General features: G+C 40.4%; 1 protein-coding gene across 1 annotated transcript in view; it reads right to left on the bottom strand.

Annotated features, from left to right (window-relative positions):
• LOC102295077 (cytohesin-3) overlaps positions 1-11,127 on the bottom strand; it is a 31,054-nt gene extending 19,927 nt beyond the window's left edge. The window contains exon 1 of the mRNA XM_042225156.1: positions 10,751-11,127. Within this exon, the coding sequence (XP_042081090.1) occupies positions 10,751-10,769 (19 nt within the window). The 5' untranslated portion in view covers positions 10,770-11,127. The remainder of the gene's footprint in view (positions 1-10,750) is intronic.
• Positions 11,128-19,269: the final 8,142 nt, after the last annotated feature.

The following is a 19,269-nucleotide window of genomic DNA, read 5'->3' as shown; positions in this document are numbered from 1 at the left end:
GACACTGTACTCATGATAGTGACAAAGTTTGATGTGGAAAGTTGTACCCGTCTGACCCTGCACAGTCACTGTCTTTGCTGCATGATAAAAAGGATCTTTGCTCACAGCAAATGAAAAATAATATTTCTATTGATGCATTAAAAGCCCACATTATGGCTGCGGCGTGAAACAGTGACATCACTAAGTCCAATCATCATTTGCATCTGCGCCGAGGGTACAGGTACTTGCTGCAGTATTCTTCTCTGAGCGATAGGCGTATCAGCGCTAGCCTTGGAGTAGAAGAAGTTGGTGTGCACCGATGACTGTAGAAATTGGTGTTGACACTTTGAAGATTATGTTTGATAAATGGCTGAACAGCCTGTAAATTATTACAAAACTAAACAACCAGCACAACTGTTATCAAATGTTACACAAAACAGAATAAGTGCTACACAGAACAGTACCAACAAAATTATTCGTCTCCACCAGCATCGTCGCTTTTATACGTGTAAAATTCGAGCCTTACACGGTCAAACCTCATTTGGATGCGGTTCCAGTTTCAGCCGGCAAAGATGGACAACACTGATATGACAACACATTTTGAAAAACGACATGTATGTGGCTGATCATTTCCTTTGCTTCCTGTGGGTGTCAGCTGACAGACAAGCAGCAGAATACAACGCTTTATCTGATATGTGCATGCTCGCCTCCAATATTGTGATAGATATCTAGCCAGGGAGCAATTTTGAAATCCGAATTTGGTGCCTATTATTTTGCACGCATCACTGAACAAGAGCAAACTTCTGATATCTCGAGTGATGCAGACTACATGCAGGCAGCGGCAGAGAACCGGAGCTGGATGATGGGCACAGACTTCTGTTAAACAGGAGCTCTGCGCTGGCCTTCAGCCCGCTCTGAGATCTGGGATGTTCCTGTGATGGTTGTGTCGCTGTCTGCAAAAACACCGAGTCTGGTGGACCACCCTGATCATGTTCACAATGAGACCAGAACAACACTTTAGAAGCCACCCACAACGTCAAGGTAATTGCTCTCTCTTGGTATTGACTCCCAAGTTCACTATAGTTATTATACACGGATCACCTCAAAATATCCAGATGGCCACCTGGCAGATCAAATACTTTCCATTTAAAACAAAAACAAAATTTCAGTTCTTATCCAGGTCTAGTTGAACACAGACGTGAAAATATATACTTGATCGAGATAACGGTGCAGGAAATGAAAGGAGAAAGTGCCCGGATATTTTATTAAACTTCAAAAGTTTTCTCCAAAGAGGGAATGATTCATTTCCATGGATTTAGGAGAGTCTGATGTTGAGCCTCACTAATATAGGATTTTAAAAGTCGATACAGATATCGATGCCAATACTGACATTACGCAGGTTATTTAAAAATCTGATATTCCAACATATTGGCTGATTTTCAGACATACAAAACATTAAAAGATACCCTTCCTCATTTATGCTCTCCACCGACGCTGCTCGGATCAGCTGGTGGTTGTATTTGTCGACTTTGCAGAGCGCCCTCTTTTGGACAAGCTGTGCAACATCGAGCTCGACATGGTTGAAGGGTGTTTCTCCGGTCTCGTTTTTACTTTTTGAACTTTTCATCTGTTGGATGTTATAAATGCAGATACTGATATATCAGGAAATAGCTAATATCAGCCAATAATAGGTTCAATGGCAGAAGTGCAAATCATAGAGGTACACCTCTATGAACTACCCTGAAAACCTAACCAGCAGTATGTATTTAAAGGGACATTTCACCCCAAGAAAAATGACATTTCTATATTTTCCCTCTGGCCTGTGCAGTCATTTATGCATCTTGATTGTAGAATAAATGAACAGAACTGTAGAAATGTTTGCCTTTTCTTAAACACACGCATAAAAAGCTCAGTACACAAACCTTACAGTGGGTATTTTAATGCACAATGTTTTTCTTTGTATAAAAGTGCAACCACAAAGCATCTTAAGGCAACTGCTGTTGCGATTTGGCAGCATATAAATAAAACTGAACTGAAGCAGCAGTGATATCGCTGTGCAGACGGACTCATGCAAAGGCTAGGGTTTGTATCAAGATGTTCAAAGATTAGGGGCGTAACAATTTTGTAACTGATACAAAACCGCGATATAAACCTCCGCGATATCATATCGCAATTGCATCTTCCCATAACGTGACAGCCATGCTGTTAATGGGTGATTAGAGAACACAGCTTTGGAGTCTGCAAGAAAACTAACACTCACAGATCATTCAGATAAAGTACTAACTGCTAATGTATCATAATAATAGACAGTTTTTAATCCACTCACAATCGAGCGATCAGAAAAAAGATTTTCTTCAGTTATTCTTGTAATTCACCCCCTCTGAAAGAAAAACCAAGAATGGATTGTTTGCTGGTTTTAGAGAATTCTTATGCACAAAGCAAACATTTATGACCATTCCCCTCAGCTGTGCTGTATTTTTAGTAAGCACTATAACAATACATGTCAGCCAAGTAGTTAATAATAAGCCTACTGTTCAGTTGTAGTACATAACAGAGGAAAAACACATGCAGTTCATTCTTGGGATGAAATGTTCCTTTAATATATGGCCTGACATAAGTGCCGACAGTGAGACTGACCTAAGATATGTAGTAGTGGTTGAAAAGTAACCCACGTATTTGTGCTGAGGTGAGAAAGGGTTTGGCGTCCTCCATTTCTATCCAGCCAGAAGCCAAGAAAAACATGCAAGTCTCACAGCCACCCCCACTACTCCCTCCCTCCTTTCAGGCCTGTATGATCGGCTGGACCCAGTTTTCTTCATTCTCCTAAACTGGACGCAGCGTTCCCCTTCAGCTGAAATTACTCAGACACTGTAGGCCCAGATCTCTGCTGCTGTCTCTCTGTGTTGGTCCCCACAGTGAAACACGCTCATTTAATTTGCCGAGCCTTTTGTCTCCCATCTGCTCTCTGTCTCGCACTTAAAGAGATTCCTCCTTTCAAAGCTCGGAGCAATAATTCCAAGCAAAGCGTCCCCCTATTTACAACAGCAAAAACATTGCCTCACTGACAAACAGTTGCAATGTCTTGTTTCTCTTTTTCTCTCTCTCTCTCTCTCTCACACACACACACACACACACACACACACACACACACGAAAACACACACCTACTACCATGGAGATGGGAACATGTTGCAAAGCCTCCACAGTCTCTCTTCTAATCAGGTCCATATGTAGTCGTCTCTCCCGACACTTAAATAATGCAGTTTGTTACGAGCCCCGACTCAGTCCTTGCGCATCACTCGCCAGCGCTGTCTTTGTGTGTTTGTCTACTTACATGTGGTGTAATGCAACTGTATGTTTAATCTTCTAATGTTGCACCACAAAACCCATAATCTTGGCAGTCAAAATGAATTTCTGTTCTTTCCAAATCTCCCCTTAAGCCTTTAAATAACACAGCCTGCCTACTGGGTCAACCAGCGAGATTTTAAGAGTTCATTTTAGCACTTTTTTTTTGGCAATTGCTTGTGATGACACAAAATAGACGCATTTGCCTAAACCACTGCAGACAGTCATTTCAGACTACTCGGGTGCTGTATGGCGTTTGGAAGGATGAATTATATGGAGCTCTATGCTCTATGGATTTTTCTTTATTTTTAATTACATTTGGATAAATGTTAAGCTAATTTAAACTCACCCTCTTCTGGCTTTTAGCTTTAAGCAGCATTAATATTAGTCTTCTCACATAACACTTGGTAAGAAAGCGAATGAGTGCTTTTCAAAATCCCCACCTATTCAGATGACTGGCATTTCTTTTTTTATGTAACACAATAATCTGCAGATTTTACACTTTTTCTATACAGTATTGCTCAACTACATGTTGGATACGGGAAATCTAATTGTCACCAAAATATATTACTGGATGTTGCTGCGGGGTTATGTTTATCTTCATTCAGTCCAAAACAGAAGTTATTTTGTTTTTTATCACAGAAAAATATGCAAAGCTGAAACAAATGGTTTCGGCTTAGTTGGACTATACTTAGCACCTGACAACACAACTGCAAGTCATCAACTTTGGGAACTTCTTGTTCTTGTTGTTTCTATTTTGTCCCGTTTGTTCTTTGTGGTCTCTCTGTGCTCCTCTTTTTTTTGTCTTCTCTTTCCCCTCAAGAGCCCATCTTTTCAGGAAGTCTCATCTTTTCAAGCAGTCGTGACATCTCCCTCTGAGCTTCTGCTCTGATGAAACCAACATGATCTGGCTGTATCGCCCATGTGATGTTACAAAAGACAGAAAGCCCCCCCAGAAAAAAAACAAAACAACAGGCATATGACCAGCTGAAACAATCAAAGCGTGGCTTGCACCAGTGGATGTGACATCATGTTTGGTGTTTTCAACCACTGGTTAGGGCCACAATGGCAGCTACACTAAGGCTTTCACTGGGGTCGTTGAGGAGATTTCTTCATGTTAAAAAAAAACCCACTGTCTGCTCTTAAGTATGATTTATGTTTAACTGCAAGGACTCTGTAATCATGAACACTTGTCAAACCCTCTGCCTTAACTTATGGTAATGTACCTACACGCATGCTCAATCATCCAAGTAAGTAAATCCCCAAAAGTTGATTCTGTTCATCTGGCCGCTGCGTTTTCAGTGGGAGAAACGTTCCGTTACCAATCCAAGTGACTTCTTCAGTCTCAGAAGACCCACCTCATCAGGCCAGGACTCCTCAGTCTATTTACACCTACAGGCCAGTGGACACTCTTTCAAGGATGAGGATGTACACACACTGGATGGGGAGGAGCGGGGTTTGAACGTGGAGTCAAGGAGGCCATTTACATGGAAAGGGAAAGCATCTCTGAATCGTGGAGGGAGCCTAAGGGTACATGCTGTGATTGCATGCCATTCCCCAGTGAATGGTACTCATGGCCATTGATCAGTGGTTGTTGATCAATGGTCATGAGAATTTGCATGCTAATGATCAAGGAACTGACCTCACAGCCCATTGTTTCTTCAGTGGTGCTAGTTTAAGTCATTATGCAAATGTACTGTTTATAAGATTGGGGAAACCTGCAGTCAGCTGAGTCTGAAGAAGTCACTTGGATGAGTGACGAAACGTTTCTCCCACTGAAAACGCTACGTCCAGATCAACAGAATCAACTTTTGGGGATTTATCTACACGTTGCATCGACTGCAATGATTGATTGCATTTTCAGCTACTTCGGCTTTTCCTCTTTTTTTGAGTCGACTGGAAGAGAACACACCAACTTGAAGAGAGAAACTCCACCACCAATGAGTATTTTGGCAGCAAACATGCAAAGCAATGCAGGTACACCAGCACAAGTATTAAAGCTGGTAGCCCTGTTGGCCTATTCTGCATGCTGCGTTAGACATAGATTGAGTGCAGTAGTATAAAATCATTCACTCTGTAATATTGTGCTTTTACAGCAGTTCAGACCACACCTATCATCAGACAGCAATGTTATGTCTAATGTGACATGCTAAGTATTGACTGCATCTTGCAGAGCTTGTGGCAAAATCTTTGCACAGACCGACACATAAACCCAGGTTAAAGTACTCTAAACCATCTTTGGGGTAGGTCCGTCTAGAGTAGGTGTCTCCCAGACCACATTTTCAACCATAATGCCACAGAGAGAGAGACAGACAGACTCACAAAGCAAAAACAACACTATTCATGCTGTCGCCACTAGTAAACATGTATCCACCCATTCAGCACCAGCACCATTTACTTTCAGCCTCCCAGGGTGATGGATACCTACAGAGCAGCCACAGCTCGCCTCAAGTATCCGTTTGATGTCCTCCCACTCACTCGCCCTACAGCCACAACAAAGACCATACCCCAATCACACCAACTTCCCCTTCTTACCAACTAATCTCCCTCAGAGCTTAAGTTCTGTGTAGACTCAAAAGCCATCTTATCTTGAGTTTCACGCCTGCCGGGGTGAATATGATATGAAATAATTGCATCCAGTCTGATGTCCATTGAGAGTTGATTGCACAGAAACGCAAAGAAGAAAGGCATTTTTATTTTTTTTTACTCAAGCTCTTTCACTGCAAGAGAAGACTGATCAGAAAGCCTGGATGTACTTTAAGGAGACACAGTAACTGCCATTGTGGTGTGTACCATTAACAGGTCTTTACATTCAGATATGAGATGTTATTTCAGAACACACTCACAGTCCAAAGACAGCAGGGGAATGGAAGGAAAGGCCTTTCCCATTTAACTTTTCCCACGGTCAGATAGAGAGAAGAGTGCTGATTGACTCACTCGGGTTATCGTGACAGTTAAACAGGAAACATGGACAGAAAAGCCTGACGGGGCTCAACAAAGACAAACAGTTTTGCACATTTTGGGCGTCTGCACTGATTTTGCCACAAAGAGCTTCATTCAGGCTTTAATAAAGGTGTTGGAAATTTCTATTCACTTCAGCATTTTAATACTCCCAAGTCTGCACAAAAAGCTCAGCTCGCAATAATCCTTGACTGAAGCATCACAGAGCTCCTACGAAGGAAAGGAAATACTAAAAAAAATAGTTTTTTAAAATCCAAGAGTAAAAATCCATGGCCTCAATCCAGCCATTCAGCGAACTGCTTCCTAGCCAGCTCCTGCGTCTGTGTTCTTTCCACTTCTCCATTCAGCTATACAATGATTCTAAAAATAGACACATGAGTAATAAAAACATTTTGAAGCCTGTTGCTGATTTCATCCAATCTGAAGCCAGGCCCTGTCTGCTCTGTGGCATGCAAGCTGAGCAGAGAAGCGCCAACTCTGATTAGCGAGTGCAGTAAACATGCACTAATGAATCCCATGCTGCAGCTGAGTACCACAAACAATGCACAGTGGCACCGTTTATAGTTTCGTTCAGCGTGGGGATAACTGTAGTTAAGAAATATAGGTTCTACTTGCAGGATGGGACAACTCCACACACTGCACAGTAGTAGGTGCTTTACAAGTTCTTGATTCTGTCTGCGAATTTCAATAACCCCGCCCCCCCAGATCACACACTTTGAGGCAGAGCAACAAGTTGCAAACACAAGCATGACTTTTCCCCTTGCAATGAGTTGCTTACTGTATGGTTGTTGACATGGATTGAAATCTAGCCGCTATAACATGCTAAACAGTGGGAAAAAACGGAGGGTTGCAGGACTGGAGCTACGATCTAAGTCTCTTAACCATCCAACAGAAATGCAGCATGCAATGAGGAGCAGATCACACTGGCACCACTGTGAAGTAACACAAAACAAAACTCATTCACACCTGCCAAAGGAAATGTTTGGGATTCCATAAACGAATGTGCCCATTATGGACTCTTATGTACGATGTGTCCTCCAGCTGTTATAGTGATAGCACCACGGAGGCCGCAGCATGGAAGGAAAGCTTAACAATGTGAAATAACTGTGAAGCCATTGGACAGCCTACATCTGTTTGTTTTTATTTTTGTACTGAATGTATAAGATTCCTTAAATGTGACAATCGGCATGTGTTTAAGAGATGAATGGGAAATCCTTTTCCCTCTGTTTTGGTCTCCACCTGCTCCTGAAATAAATAACTAAATGCTCCACTGTGTTTAGTGGTTTAGTGTTTATGTGGTCGCTTACTGCAGGGACGCCAGCACGCAGTCGTTTTAGCGGCTTTTGTTTAGCTAGACGGCCGCAAGTTGCGACTAGAGAGTGAACAACACCAAGCATAGTGAAAACCTTTCAACGAGTCGTGGGCAGCAACTGGATTTAAACACCAAAAATTAAAGTCTTTTCACATCATACGCTGATTTTATTTGCAGACTGTCAACACGGTGCGATCAGTTAGTCACGCCCAAAGCATCTTCTTAATGGGTCATTTAGCTAAAGAGAGCTGCAGAGGCGGGTGGTAATTTTTTCCCTGATTGGTTCATGATTACAAGCAAAGCCAGCTAACAGTATACATCATCGCCTGATCACCTGATAATCAGTGTCAGCAGAAAGCATTGATTATACCGATTTGGTGCACACCTGTAATCTACCAAAAAAATAAAAGGCCTCTCATATCAGAAACCTCAGTATCGCCTTGTCATTTTGGGCCCAGCTGCATGTTCCCATACACTGTTTAGAGTTACAGAGGAGGAGGGTTGAGGGAGCATTAGCTCTTTGTGTACTGTTGCTTAATCCTATAAAATATGATGTCATCTGTTGGGCCTCTGTTGTTCTCAGATTGGCTCAACGGTGCAGAACAAATGATGCCCTTAACTTTGAACATATGTTGTGCAGTTTGCGTGCAGGCTGGACGTGCAGGCGTGGGAACACGGTCCCATAATGTGCACATATGTTAGAATGCAAGATAAGAGAGCTACAAAGCACAGTTTGCAACAAGGCAGATCATCATGCATTGAGCTAAAGGTCTGCAAAATCACCACGGCACTGACATCACAAAGTTTTTTCAGTGATCTGACATAAAAATGTAGCAGAACACACCTCTGAGTCTTTGACATTACTGACTTTGTGCAGCTGCCCGTTAAGTGACTGGCAGACAGATTCAGGCGCCAAATGCCTTTCGCTTAGCATCAGCGTATCAAGGTGCGCATGTGAACAATTTTTAAGCGATGGGAGGCAGCGAGAGTGTGAGTAAGTGCTCCAGAGCTCTCAATTAGTTTAACATGTATGGAAAGTTATTTGAAAAATCCGCTACGCACACCGCTGCGTGTAATCTCAACAAGCTCGTGTCCTATATTTCAGATTTAATCACACACGGCGTGCCTCTGTGCTCTTGAGCTCTCTCTTCTTGTCACATGATTTTTTTTCGGGGGTGGGGGGGGAGAGAAATTGGTATCGCTATGATTGACCTCATATGAGGAGCTGGCTTGTAGTGCGCATGATTTTAAGGGAAAATGGAACAACCACACTAACTCCTCATGGGTTAGAGTCCAAATAGGATGACTGTAAAATAATATTCATGTCTGCAAGCCTCTGAAATAACACATTTAAAACTCTTCTCCTAAAACACACGTGAAAAGAGAGATCTTTGTTCATAGCTGGCTTTTTTTCCTTCTGGTGAAGCTAAAATATGAATATTTCTTGCTCTTTGGATCATGAATCAGCACAGTTACCTTTGTGGCACATTAGATCTTCTTGTTGATAACTAGCCCTAGAGTGAGAGCGTGGAGTGAGAAATCAATACGCCTGATTTTGGCAGCAAATATACAAACATTAATATTCACACAAATCCTCCAAAATATAGTCCCTTATTTGTCTATTATATAAATATTCCTACACTGATGGATGCTCATATTAAACAGTTTCAAATAATGGAGTCAGAGTGTGTATAAGTAGTCCTTGTAAAGCAAGAGCTCAGCTTTCAGACTGCTGTAAATGTTCAGTTCATGTGTTTCTTTTCAACTCTTAACACGTTGATCTCAGGCAAACAGCTCTGATTGTTTGAGAGGGGCAGCCAATACGAAGGAAGCTAGCCTAAATGGAGACGCGCTAAAGAATGCCTGTTTCAGACAGAGGATGGAGAGGATTTTTAAGCGTGAATCATGCAAAGCTACCCGAGTGGAATTCAAATAAAATTGAACACGGACATCAGCTAAAGGGCATACTGACTGGAACATTTGGAAATATCTGTGTCATCTATATCACTTTCATTCAAATTCAGGGCAGAGCATGAAGCTTTCCTTATATTCAGGTAATTCAAGCATGACACCGATGAGGGTAAAAAAGAAAAAGTGGAAGTTCAGAGGAACGCCTCTCCTGCCTCTACTAATCTCATAGTTTAACCGCCAAACTGTTATCAGACTATATCCATTTGTTTACACTACATTGTATTCAAGGACTTCAGGCCAGAAGACGGTTAGGATTATCTGCTTGGAAGCATCCCGTATGTGTGTCGCTCGCCACCATCATTTAATAACCAACTCAGAGCTGCAGCCACCATGTGTGGTAATCTGGGTTATGTTGCACTCGCCTGAACTGGTTGAATTCATTCAGCTTTAAAACCAAAACCCACCATCAGGACTGCATTATACTAGCTTTAATACCCAAGTCAGGACAGTCTCTGGACAGTCAGCGCACACTGGACATCACTAGTGAGCTCATCATGCTTAATTTACACCTACATCAAGATCAAAAATGTAAATCTTGCATCTAATTCAATAATGAGTATTACAGTATTTCATTTTACTACAAGATCTAGAAGTACAACTTCAGACAGACTTTAATCAAATGTACAATGGGTGTCACTATCCTAAAAAAAACCCTAATTTTTAAACACAGAACTGCTCATGAAAGAAGAACATTTAACAAGAAAATGCACTATCCTCCATATGGAAGGGTGCCTGTCAGATATCTTATCAATTTCCACCAGTTTACAGGCTTCACATGGCGCCAAGAGATAGTGAGAGATACTTCAAAGCAAAGCAGAGAGACATCAAACAGATGGAAAAGGAGCATGCAGGGAAAATTTTGCTTTGTGTAGCTTTTTTCCACCCTTCTTTCCTGATTTCTGCCAAGATCAGGATCTCACCTGCGATGAATGAGGGCATGCAAATCATTACAGGGCTGCCCTATATCTGAAAAACGCTCTTTTATCAGCAGGTATGTATTATCAGGGTACACGGCGGCCGACCGTGGAAGACTGGGAATGTCTAAACAAGACAACCTCATGTCTTCGCGCATCCTTGCGTCCTCGCACACATCCATCCATACCGTCCTCTCCGTGTCCCCCTCCCCTGCGCGCAGACTGAGAGGGAGAGAAAACCAGTGTGGGAGAAAGGAAAACAGCCTCACCGTGATTGTCTTCGTCCATACCAGCGACCTGGCACTTCCAGCAGAAGGTGTGAAACCTCGCGGGAAATTCTGTTTATCTGTCTTTACCGGGATTTTCTTTCCGTCCACTGACACATAGGCGACGCCGGCGGTGTGTTGACAGATGGAGGAGTGGACCGGTGAGCAGATGTCAGCGGCAAAATTAACAGAAAACAAAAATGAAAAAACGGAAAAGAAGGGAGGGAAGTGAGGAAGAAGCCTCGATGTGTATTAAAAGAAGCTCCTTAATTGCACGAGTGAGGTGAGACGATGAGATGTGAGGCAGCCGCTTTCTTGTCCCTCTGCTCCATCCTCAGCTGCTCCGTCTACGTTCACACCAGCGGCACTGCAAGAGCGACGTCATCAAGGCCCGCCCCCCAAAAATAACACCCCCCACACCAACGAAACATTACACTACACACACACAATGTAACCGGCGCTTACTGATTAACCAAACAAAGTAAAATGAGTGATGTGGGGTATTTAAATCAAGCAAAATAATTGTAAAGCATTGTGATATTTAAAGTGAAATTACTCACTCAAATAAGAAAGAAAAAACAAAATACCTGCACATGTGATTTTTTTAAAAATGTAGATTACTATTATTCTTGCAATTTCTTTCAAGGTTTTTTCTAAAAATAAAAAAAAATAAAAAATTTTGAAGATGAAACAGGAAATCTTGACATTTCAGATGAGAGAGATATACATGTGTGTAGACATTGAACCGTTTGATACAGTGCTTTCGGATCCATACGCATATGTATCGAACAATACAACATTTTTTATTTTATCAACTTTTCTTCTGATGATGCTGTCTGTGTTGAGCGCTGGAGCAGCGCAAGCTAGCAAGACAGAAGCTAAGCTCGTTGCAACATGGCAACTGCCTCAACGCTACCCGAAATTGAACCTCCCCCACCCTCATTCAGATCTGGCAACTATCTTGGTTTTCATGTGAAGCATGACCCTGATGGTAAGCGTGTCATGGACAAAAGTAAAACAGTATGTTGGATGTGCCACGCAATGCTTAATTGGTGGAAACTAGTGTGTTAGCGCAGTTAGCTTGTTAACATGTTAATGCCGTCCAGCCCCAGGCAGGGCGATCCACCGGTAACTCATTAACGGAGATTTGCCGCGTTATGGCGTTAATGTCATTTTAACCAGATTAACGCTGACAGCACTAATGGGAACATAACGAATATGTTTGCACATTTACACCGACACCATCCTAGTGCAAAGACAAGTGGAAGCAGACAAAAACAACAAGCAAGCATGCTACAAACTTTACCCGAGTCATTTAGACAGCCGTTAGCACATGATTCTCCTTATGGGGACCTGATATGTTTAATATGCTGCTGAGAATATAGCCCAGAAGAAGCGTATAGTATAGCTTTTATTTTGGAAAGAGCCATTTCTCTGTAATAAACTCTCTTTTCCAAAGATGAGTGATTTCTCGATCAGATAGATTTTTTTTTATTACTTTGTTGTTTCAGCAACATTAAATTTAAAAACTGTACTTTTGAGTTAAAATATATATTTATAATTTTAATAAATGACAAATTAAAAAGGCATGAACATTTTTTTGTATCGAAAAAATATCGAACCGTGACACCAAAGTATCGAACCGAACCGTGAATTTTGTGTATCGTTGCACCCCTAATATATATATATAGATATATGTATATATATATATTATGTATATATGTTTGTAATATGTGTATGTTGATATATGATATGGATTGTTGTTTTATCCCTTAAAACTAGTTAGTTCACATTATAGTTCATAATAAGGTGATTACATCATATCATATAATTTTATTTAACATTATTGATTTGGCCAGATGTTTTCCCGATGTATTTATTTGCATCAATTACAAGATCAGTGGTTAACTTGTGAGAAAAGTCTAAATATCTGTTTTAAAGGTGCTTTTTGCACTCGACCTATATACCTGCCTCAATGTTGGTGATGCACGCATGACGACACCTTTGAGGGCTCACCGCCAAAGGAGTCTGACTCACTGAGGATTTTCCAGCAAAGCCACGCCAGCAGTCCAACTGCAAAGAACATGAAATGCATATGAAAGTGCACAACCCAGAGCTCAGGAAGGGAGTTGTTGCTGAGGACACATTGTGCAGAACTACAGGGGCACAATGGAAAAAAGCTACAGAGCAGGAAGTGATGTGATGGGCCTGTCCTCCTCCACCCTCGCAGCATTATGAAATCTGACCTCTTTCAAAGTGAAGGTTCAATCACAAACAGCAACCATATCTACGGTGGCTGAAATATCTGGGATAATAATCCATGAATGTGAGCACAAGCTTGCAGCATGCAAGATTTAAACTCTCATTAACTACAAAGCATGCAGAGTGGGAGAGTGAAGACACACGTGTTTAATTTGGAAATAAACATAGTGGTGGCACAATATATACAGTTTATGACTATAACATGGGAGCTTATTTGGAGGCAGTGGCTTTTTTTTTTTTTTACCACTAACGGTTTCTGCGTTAGTATGCAAGCACATGCACAAATACACTTTTTTTTTTTTTTTTGCTTTTTTTAAAAATTGTATTCCCAATGGCAACTTAAAGTTGTGTTTTGCACATTTTAATAAATCGCTGGACCTTTTCTCCACTTTCCTACCAAAATATAATGAAATGAGGGGCAGCTCAAGACTTAGCCAAGTAATAAAAGTTAAATTATAGTAAACATTAAAACCTGATAAGCTACTTTCAGCTTATATTTTCAGTAGTTCTACTTTACTTCAGTAATTCCTGCTTGCTTTGTGGGTTTGTTTCATGAAGACGTGTGGAGGAAACATCCAGGCCTGAAGTAAAAGCACCATAATGCTACAAAGGTTTCATTGACTTGAAAAGTTTGCAGTTTGGAACATCACAAGAGCGATGTAAGGAACATGATTTATTTTCAGTCTTTTGTTCAGATGCTTTTTTGTACTGCAAGAAGAAAAATGAACTTGTTGAATGCCACACCTTTAGTATACCAAGAGTCTGATAAATGCAAGTCTTTTGTTCAGTCAAACCTTGAGCTATAATAGAACTGTTACTGGAAAGCCGAGTAAAACTCCCGTGCTTAGTTTCCCTTCTGTGGCATAATTACAGTAAACTTCTGATTTGAAAATCCCTCTGCTGGCTGAACGGCTGACATAAATCATGCCTGCATTCATTGTTTCATGCCTCAGCAATGACGTCATTGTTACCAAGTAGAACAAACACGTACACATACTTCCAATCACAGCAGATTTATTTATGATATAATGGACCTATGAATCTGAGTGGGGTAACGTTTCATTCTAATACAAACTTAAAGCTAAATCACTCTCTACATATTTGATATCTGACCTGAATAATATCAACACTCTTGACACACAGTTTAATCTACTAGAAATACAAACATTTAACATATATGCGCACATTCATTTATTCCCAGAGTTAAGTATCTTGAAATACTCATTATTTCAATTTGAAGAATGGGTTTCCGTCTTGTGATCTGATTGTATGTTACTAATCGTGCTCTTTCCAGAAAATAAAAAATGAACAGTTACTTCATTTCCTCATTCCTCACTTCAAATTAAAGACAGACCCTACTTGTTGAGCAAACTACACTTCTCTTCCTAAAAATAGTAATTTAATGGCCTTCCTTGTTTTCCCACTGCAAAGCTCATGGAATAAACAGATACTGAGTCCACAGCGTGGGTAGCTGTAATTAATTTGTAGCATGTTTCCCATGAATTCCTCCTCACTCCCCCTCAGAGGCATGCTTGTAGTCAGATGTTAGAGTTTTCATACAAACCTTCTTGAAGAAACTTGAGGACTGAATAATTGGATATGTGACAGTTTTGTCATATTTCTCTTTAACTAGCATTCCTGGCTGTGACAATAAGCAGGAATGCAGGGAGGTGACAGCCATAGGTTTGGGAATCATCCTGTCTTGCATGCAGATGTCCGGACTGGAACAGGAAGAGGCTCCATTTCCAGCTTCATTGAAACCAAATGGGTGGACTCAAGCAAGAGCTTCCTTTAAATCACTGAAGCTAGACTTCATACATCTGCTGTTTATGGTGTACACTTTGTTTTGAATAATTTGGAATACTTGGAAATGGAACATTTGTCTTCCAGAGGTGTGCCTAAAAATACTTTGTGAGTCATCTCAAATTTCTAGCGAATTTAAAATAGAAAGAGACAGAAAAAGTAAGAGTCAGTCTTTCCTTGGCCTAGCATTCTCATTTTTGTTGACTCATAAAGTTGGCCCCAGTCGGTCATCACACTTGACTTCATTAAAATGTAGTTATGCATTTTGTTTTTATTTCTTTAGAAGCCAGAAGAAAAAAAAAAAGCTTTGCATGGATGCACATCCTGTAAGGCAACTTGTGTCATCTGCATTAAAACATCATGTGCAGCGTCATCATTGGGTGCACGCATGCAAGAGTTGTCCTTTTTGTGATGTTTGTGGACGCGTCAATTTAAACTCTTCAAACATCAGTTTATTATAACTTTGTAAATGTGTTACTGTTTCACAAAAAAAGAAATATAGAGAAATCATTTGGGGATGTTCTTACTGTTGGTAATGTAGACATTGTCAGGGGTTTGTGGTTTGGTTGCTAATATTATAACTTTGTGTGATGGTCATGCACACATGCTAGGAGAAGGTGGGTATGATGGCATTCTCAGATGTGCTCATTTAACCAGATCACCATGCTGAAGTATGCTACGTACCACTAAACCATAGACTGTATATGAATAATAGACATAGCTACATGATCAACATTATACAGTACATAAAGGTTCAACTATATACATGCACCCCTACTAATATTTGATCCAAGGTTTTGGCAGTCATCAACAAGCTTCTGTCATAATTCTGACTGGATGTTTGATCACACATCTTAGCAGAATTTGTAAAGTTCATTTAAACTGGCCGGTTTCCCGGCACAGACTCATCTTTTCAGTGTATTCCACAAATTCCCAGTGTATTCCACAATCCACCGACCTTTGGGAAGGCCATTCCAGAATATTAATGTTAGTCTGCTTAATCCGTTCCAAAACCATTTTAATATGTATTCGGGATCATTGTCCTGGTGGAACATCCAACTGTGTCCAACTTACAGTCGTCTAGTGTCATGATCCTAAGTCTGTGGCCTCACTCCTCTTAGAGTCCCTTGGATTTTCCCATTGTTCTGAGCATTCAACCCAATATCGCGGCAAAAGGTGTAATAAACACGTCAGTCCACAGTGTCCATTTCACACTTTATTAACATTACTACCACATTTACAAGTGTAAATGTACACATTAGCCGCCTAGCTTGATCATTTCTGATGATTAAGGACCCTGGAATGTACTTAATATATAAATCTATCAATTGTAATCAGTAATGATCACTAGTTAATAGGTTAATAGGCCTCATCCTTGTCAAGTTAAAGACATCGTGGAACCTTCAGAACCACCAAGTTCTTGTTTTTTAAAGTTATAGTAGATGTATGCTTTACAATCATTTCACCCTGGAAAAAGAACAGTTCAAAGAAATCAAGTAACGATGACATTCATGTCCATGATGAGTGTATGTAAACTTCTGACCACAACTGCACCTCTGGCAATAAAACACACACACACAAAATCCCATGACTAATCCACATTCACCCTCAAAAGTTTTTCTCCAGGAAGTTGTTGACTTTTTTCTTTTAGCTTACAAACTTTTATGCCCTGAACTTTTTGTTGCTCTGAAGAAGAAAATTACAAGTCAGCAACGCTGTAAGCTGCTTCCTGACCCATACTGATATAATGAAGCATAGGTTGAGCAATGTAGCTCCACGCTTTTTCTATTTTTAAGATAGAAAAATGCTGATTACTGAGCTCTGTTAGGTAAGTAGTGGGATTTTAGATCCCTGAAAGTGAGATTTACAAATGAAAGTGATGAAATGTTAAATGTAATTAGGCAATTAGTGAGTGCACTGCATTTGATTTATAGAATAGAATAGAATAGAATTCAACTTTATTGTCATTGCACATGCACAGGTACAGGGCAACGAAATGCAGTTATCACAGGAGGTTATCACCTCCTGTGTTTCAGTCTACCACTGCAATGACCCTGCTTATCAATGTCTGTCATCAGATACAGAATTTATTTTCTTCAAACACATATTTTGTTTCATTTGTATCATTTGGCTTTGAACCTGCTGAGTTTCTTAAGAATTCCTCAATCCTGTGAAAACCATCATGAACTTCCCCCACACATTCCTGCAAATCCCAACACACAAGTAATGTAACACACTTCCTGTCTCACAATGGTGGAGAGACTGAAGCAGGCAAAGCTGGTGAAGGCCGGAAAAGAAACCGGAGAAAGAGAAATGCGCACACACTGAATGAGAGCGAGGGGACAAAGGGAAACACGTGGGACGTCTTTCCAGCTGGGAGCAAAGCTCTGCAGTTTTTCTGTTGTTTGAGCAGACACAAGCTTCCCATCACATCCACCCCTGCAACATGTGACTCACCAGAACATTTGATTGTAAAAAACTCCGACTTGTATTTGATTGTTAAAATGTAATTGCATAATTAAAAGATGTTTTTTTTGAAAGAAATGGGACTGGACATTTGCATGGAAGTCCCTTTTCATCTCACGACTAAACCATGCACATGTTGCTTGTCATACTTCAAAAGCGCTGCTTATTTTTAGGGAGCTCTCCATCTGCTGCCACTGGCTAATAAACAAGGTGCACAGCACTGCCTGAAGCCAAACTGAAGGAAAACATGCATCCTTCTGTTAAAGCTCGACATCCAGGTGGAGAATATGCTAGAGGAAGCCTTCGGGAAGCACCTAGAGTAAGGTTTCAAAGAATAAAGCAGAGTTTATTTCTGTTTCTAACACATTGTCATGGGGGGATTTGCTTCATAGACTTGTGCTGCAAAAAAGTAAAGTTATGAAACCGAACTATGAGCTCCAAATGAACATTTGCAGTGACTTAATCAGAGTTGCAGTCGCAGCTAAATTTTTGGAAAGTCCATCATGAGCTACTGAATCATTTATGTAGGTTATCTCCTGTCGCTGTGGCATAGGCTTACATTGATCATGTGGGAAGGAGAGATAGCAGCAGCAGCAGCAGCAGCACAAATGGCAAATCCTCAGCTGGGATCAGCCATCTGTTTTATGTGCTCAATTCAGCTGGAATGAGGAAATCCAGAGAATGTAGCTTTTACTTCATTTAAAATGCTGAATTTTCCCACATTGTGTGATTCCCCACATGCACCATTGCAAGCTATACTCAGGCACTTGAGTGATGACTACGTGCAGACTGTCAATATGATTCCTATGCAAATGGCAACACCATGAAAAGGGTCATTAAATCTCGGTGCTTATTAGACAGCATAATGATCTGATGATATGTCTCTCTGAGCAGCGGTTTGAAGGAAGATGCATATGGACTGATGGCATAAAAAAAGACTTGGAGGCTAAGTTCATGAATAGTTTTTAAAACCTCCCTAAACTCAGGTGTTACAGCAAGACAAGGCCAAAACAGTCCCAATGATAAAAACCCTCACATCTTTATTAAAGGTCGGATGTTAAAGGTATAAAAAAAAATCACCCAAAGTTGACCATGAAGAAAACAGATACTGTATTCTATAGTGTAAGTAATGACAGATCCCTACCGCTGTCAGTGAATGCACCGGAGATCAGATTACAGTCTTAATCTTAGGTTTTATGTGATCTGCTTCATTGCACAAGTCAACCACATCGGCTTTTCGTTGCAAAACCGCAAAATCTAAATGAGATGATAAAATATAGACAGAGTTTAACTTTCAGGGAAATGCTACATTTCTTTTCAGCTAGATAAGAAAATTACTTGAACTGTCATGCCAGTTGCAACAGTATCATTGCTGTAAAAAAGAGAGAGAGAGAAAAAAGGAAATGTGTGCATTTTAATGTACCTTTCTTTATGAATACACTTGGGTGCTATAAATGATCATGACTTTAAAGTCTCACGATGGTTATTTCAGGTAAGTTTATTAAAACGTTTTATTGTCGGGGATGCATGATGCTGTTTCCAGTGTTTATGTGACTGTGTTAATGTTTAGCTAGCAATAGGACACCTGTATTGAGCCAATGTTCATTGTCCAAATAGTACAGGAACTGTGTGACATAAGTAAGGAGATTGTAACAGGAACATAATAGAATAATGGTATAATGAGGGGACAAATCCATTACGATATTAGAGTGTAAAGCTGCACAGCACAATGCAATACATGTTTGCAGTAAGAATACAGTAGATATGCAAGAAAATAGCTTTTCACCTTTAATGCAACTTTACAGGTTTTTAAAAAAAATGTGAGAAATGTGGTGAGAGTAAATTAAAAAAAATATCTGAATTTATATTCAAAAAGCTCAAATACTGTAAGATCCAGTGTTGCTAAAACTGCCTTTACTGGTAATATCACTTGAACAGACGCAAAATATTAACATGCTGCCAAACTAGATGCAAACATTAAAAAAGAAACT

The sequence above is a fragment of the Haplochromis burtoni genome, unplaced genomic scaffold, assembly GCF_018398535.1.
Source record: "Haplochromis burtoni strain Fernald_Lab_line unplaced genomic scaffold, NCSU_Asbu1 Contig_162, whole genome shotgun sequence".
Classification (NCBI taxonomy): Eukaryota; Metazoa; Chordata; class Actinopteri; order Cichliformes; family Cichlidae; genus Haplochromis; species Haplochromis burtoni.
Note: the sequence above shows the minus strand (reverse complement) of the source record. Positions and strands in the feature narration are given on the sequence as shown.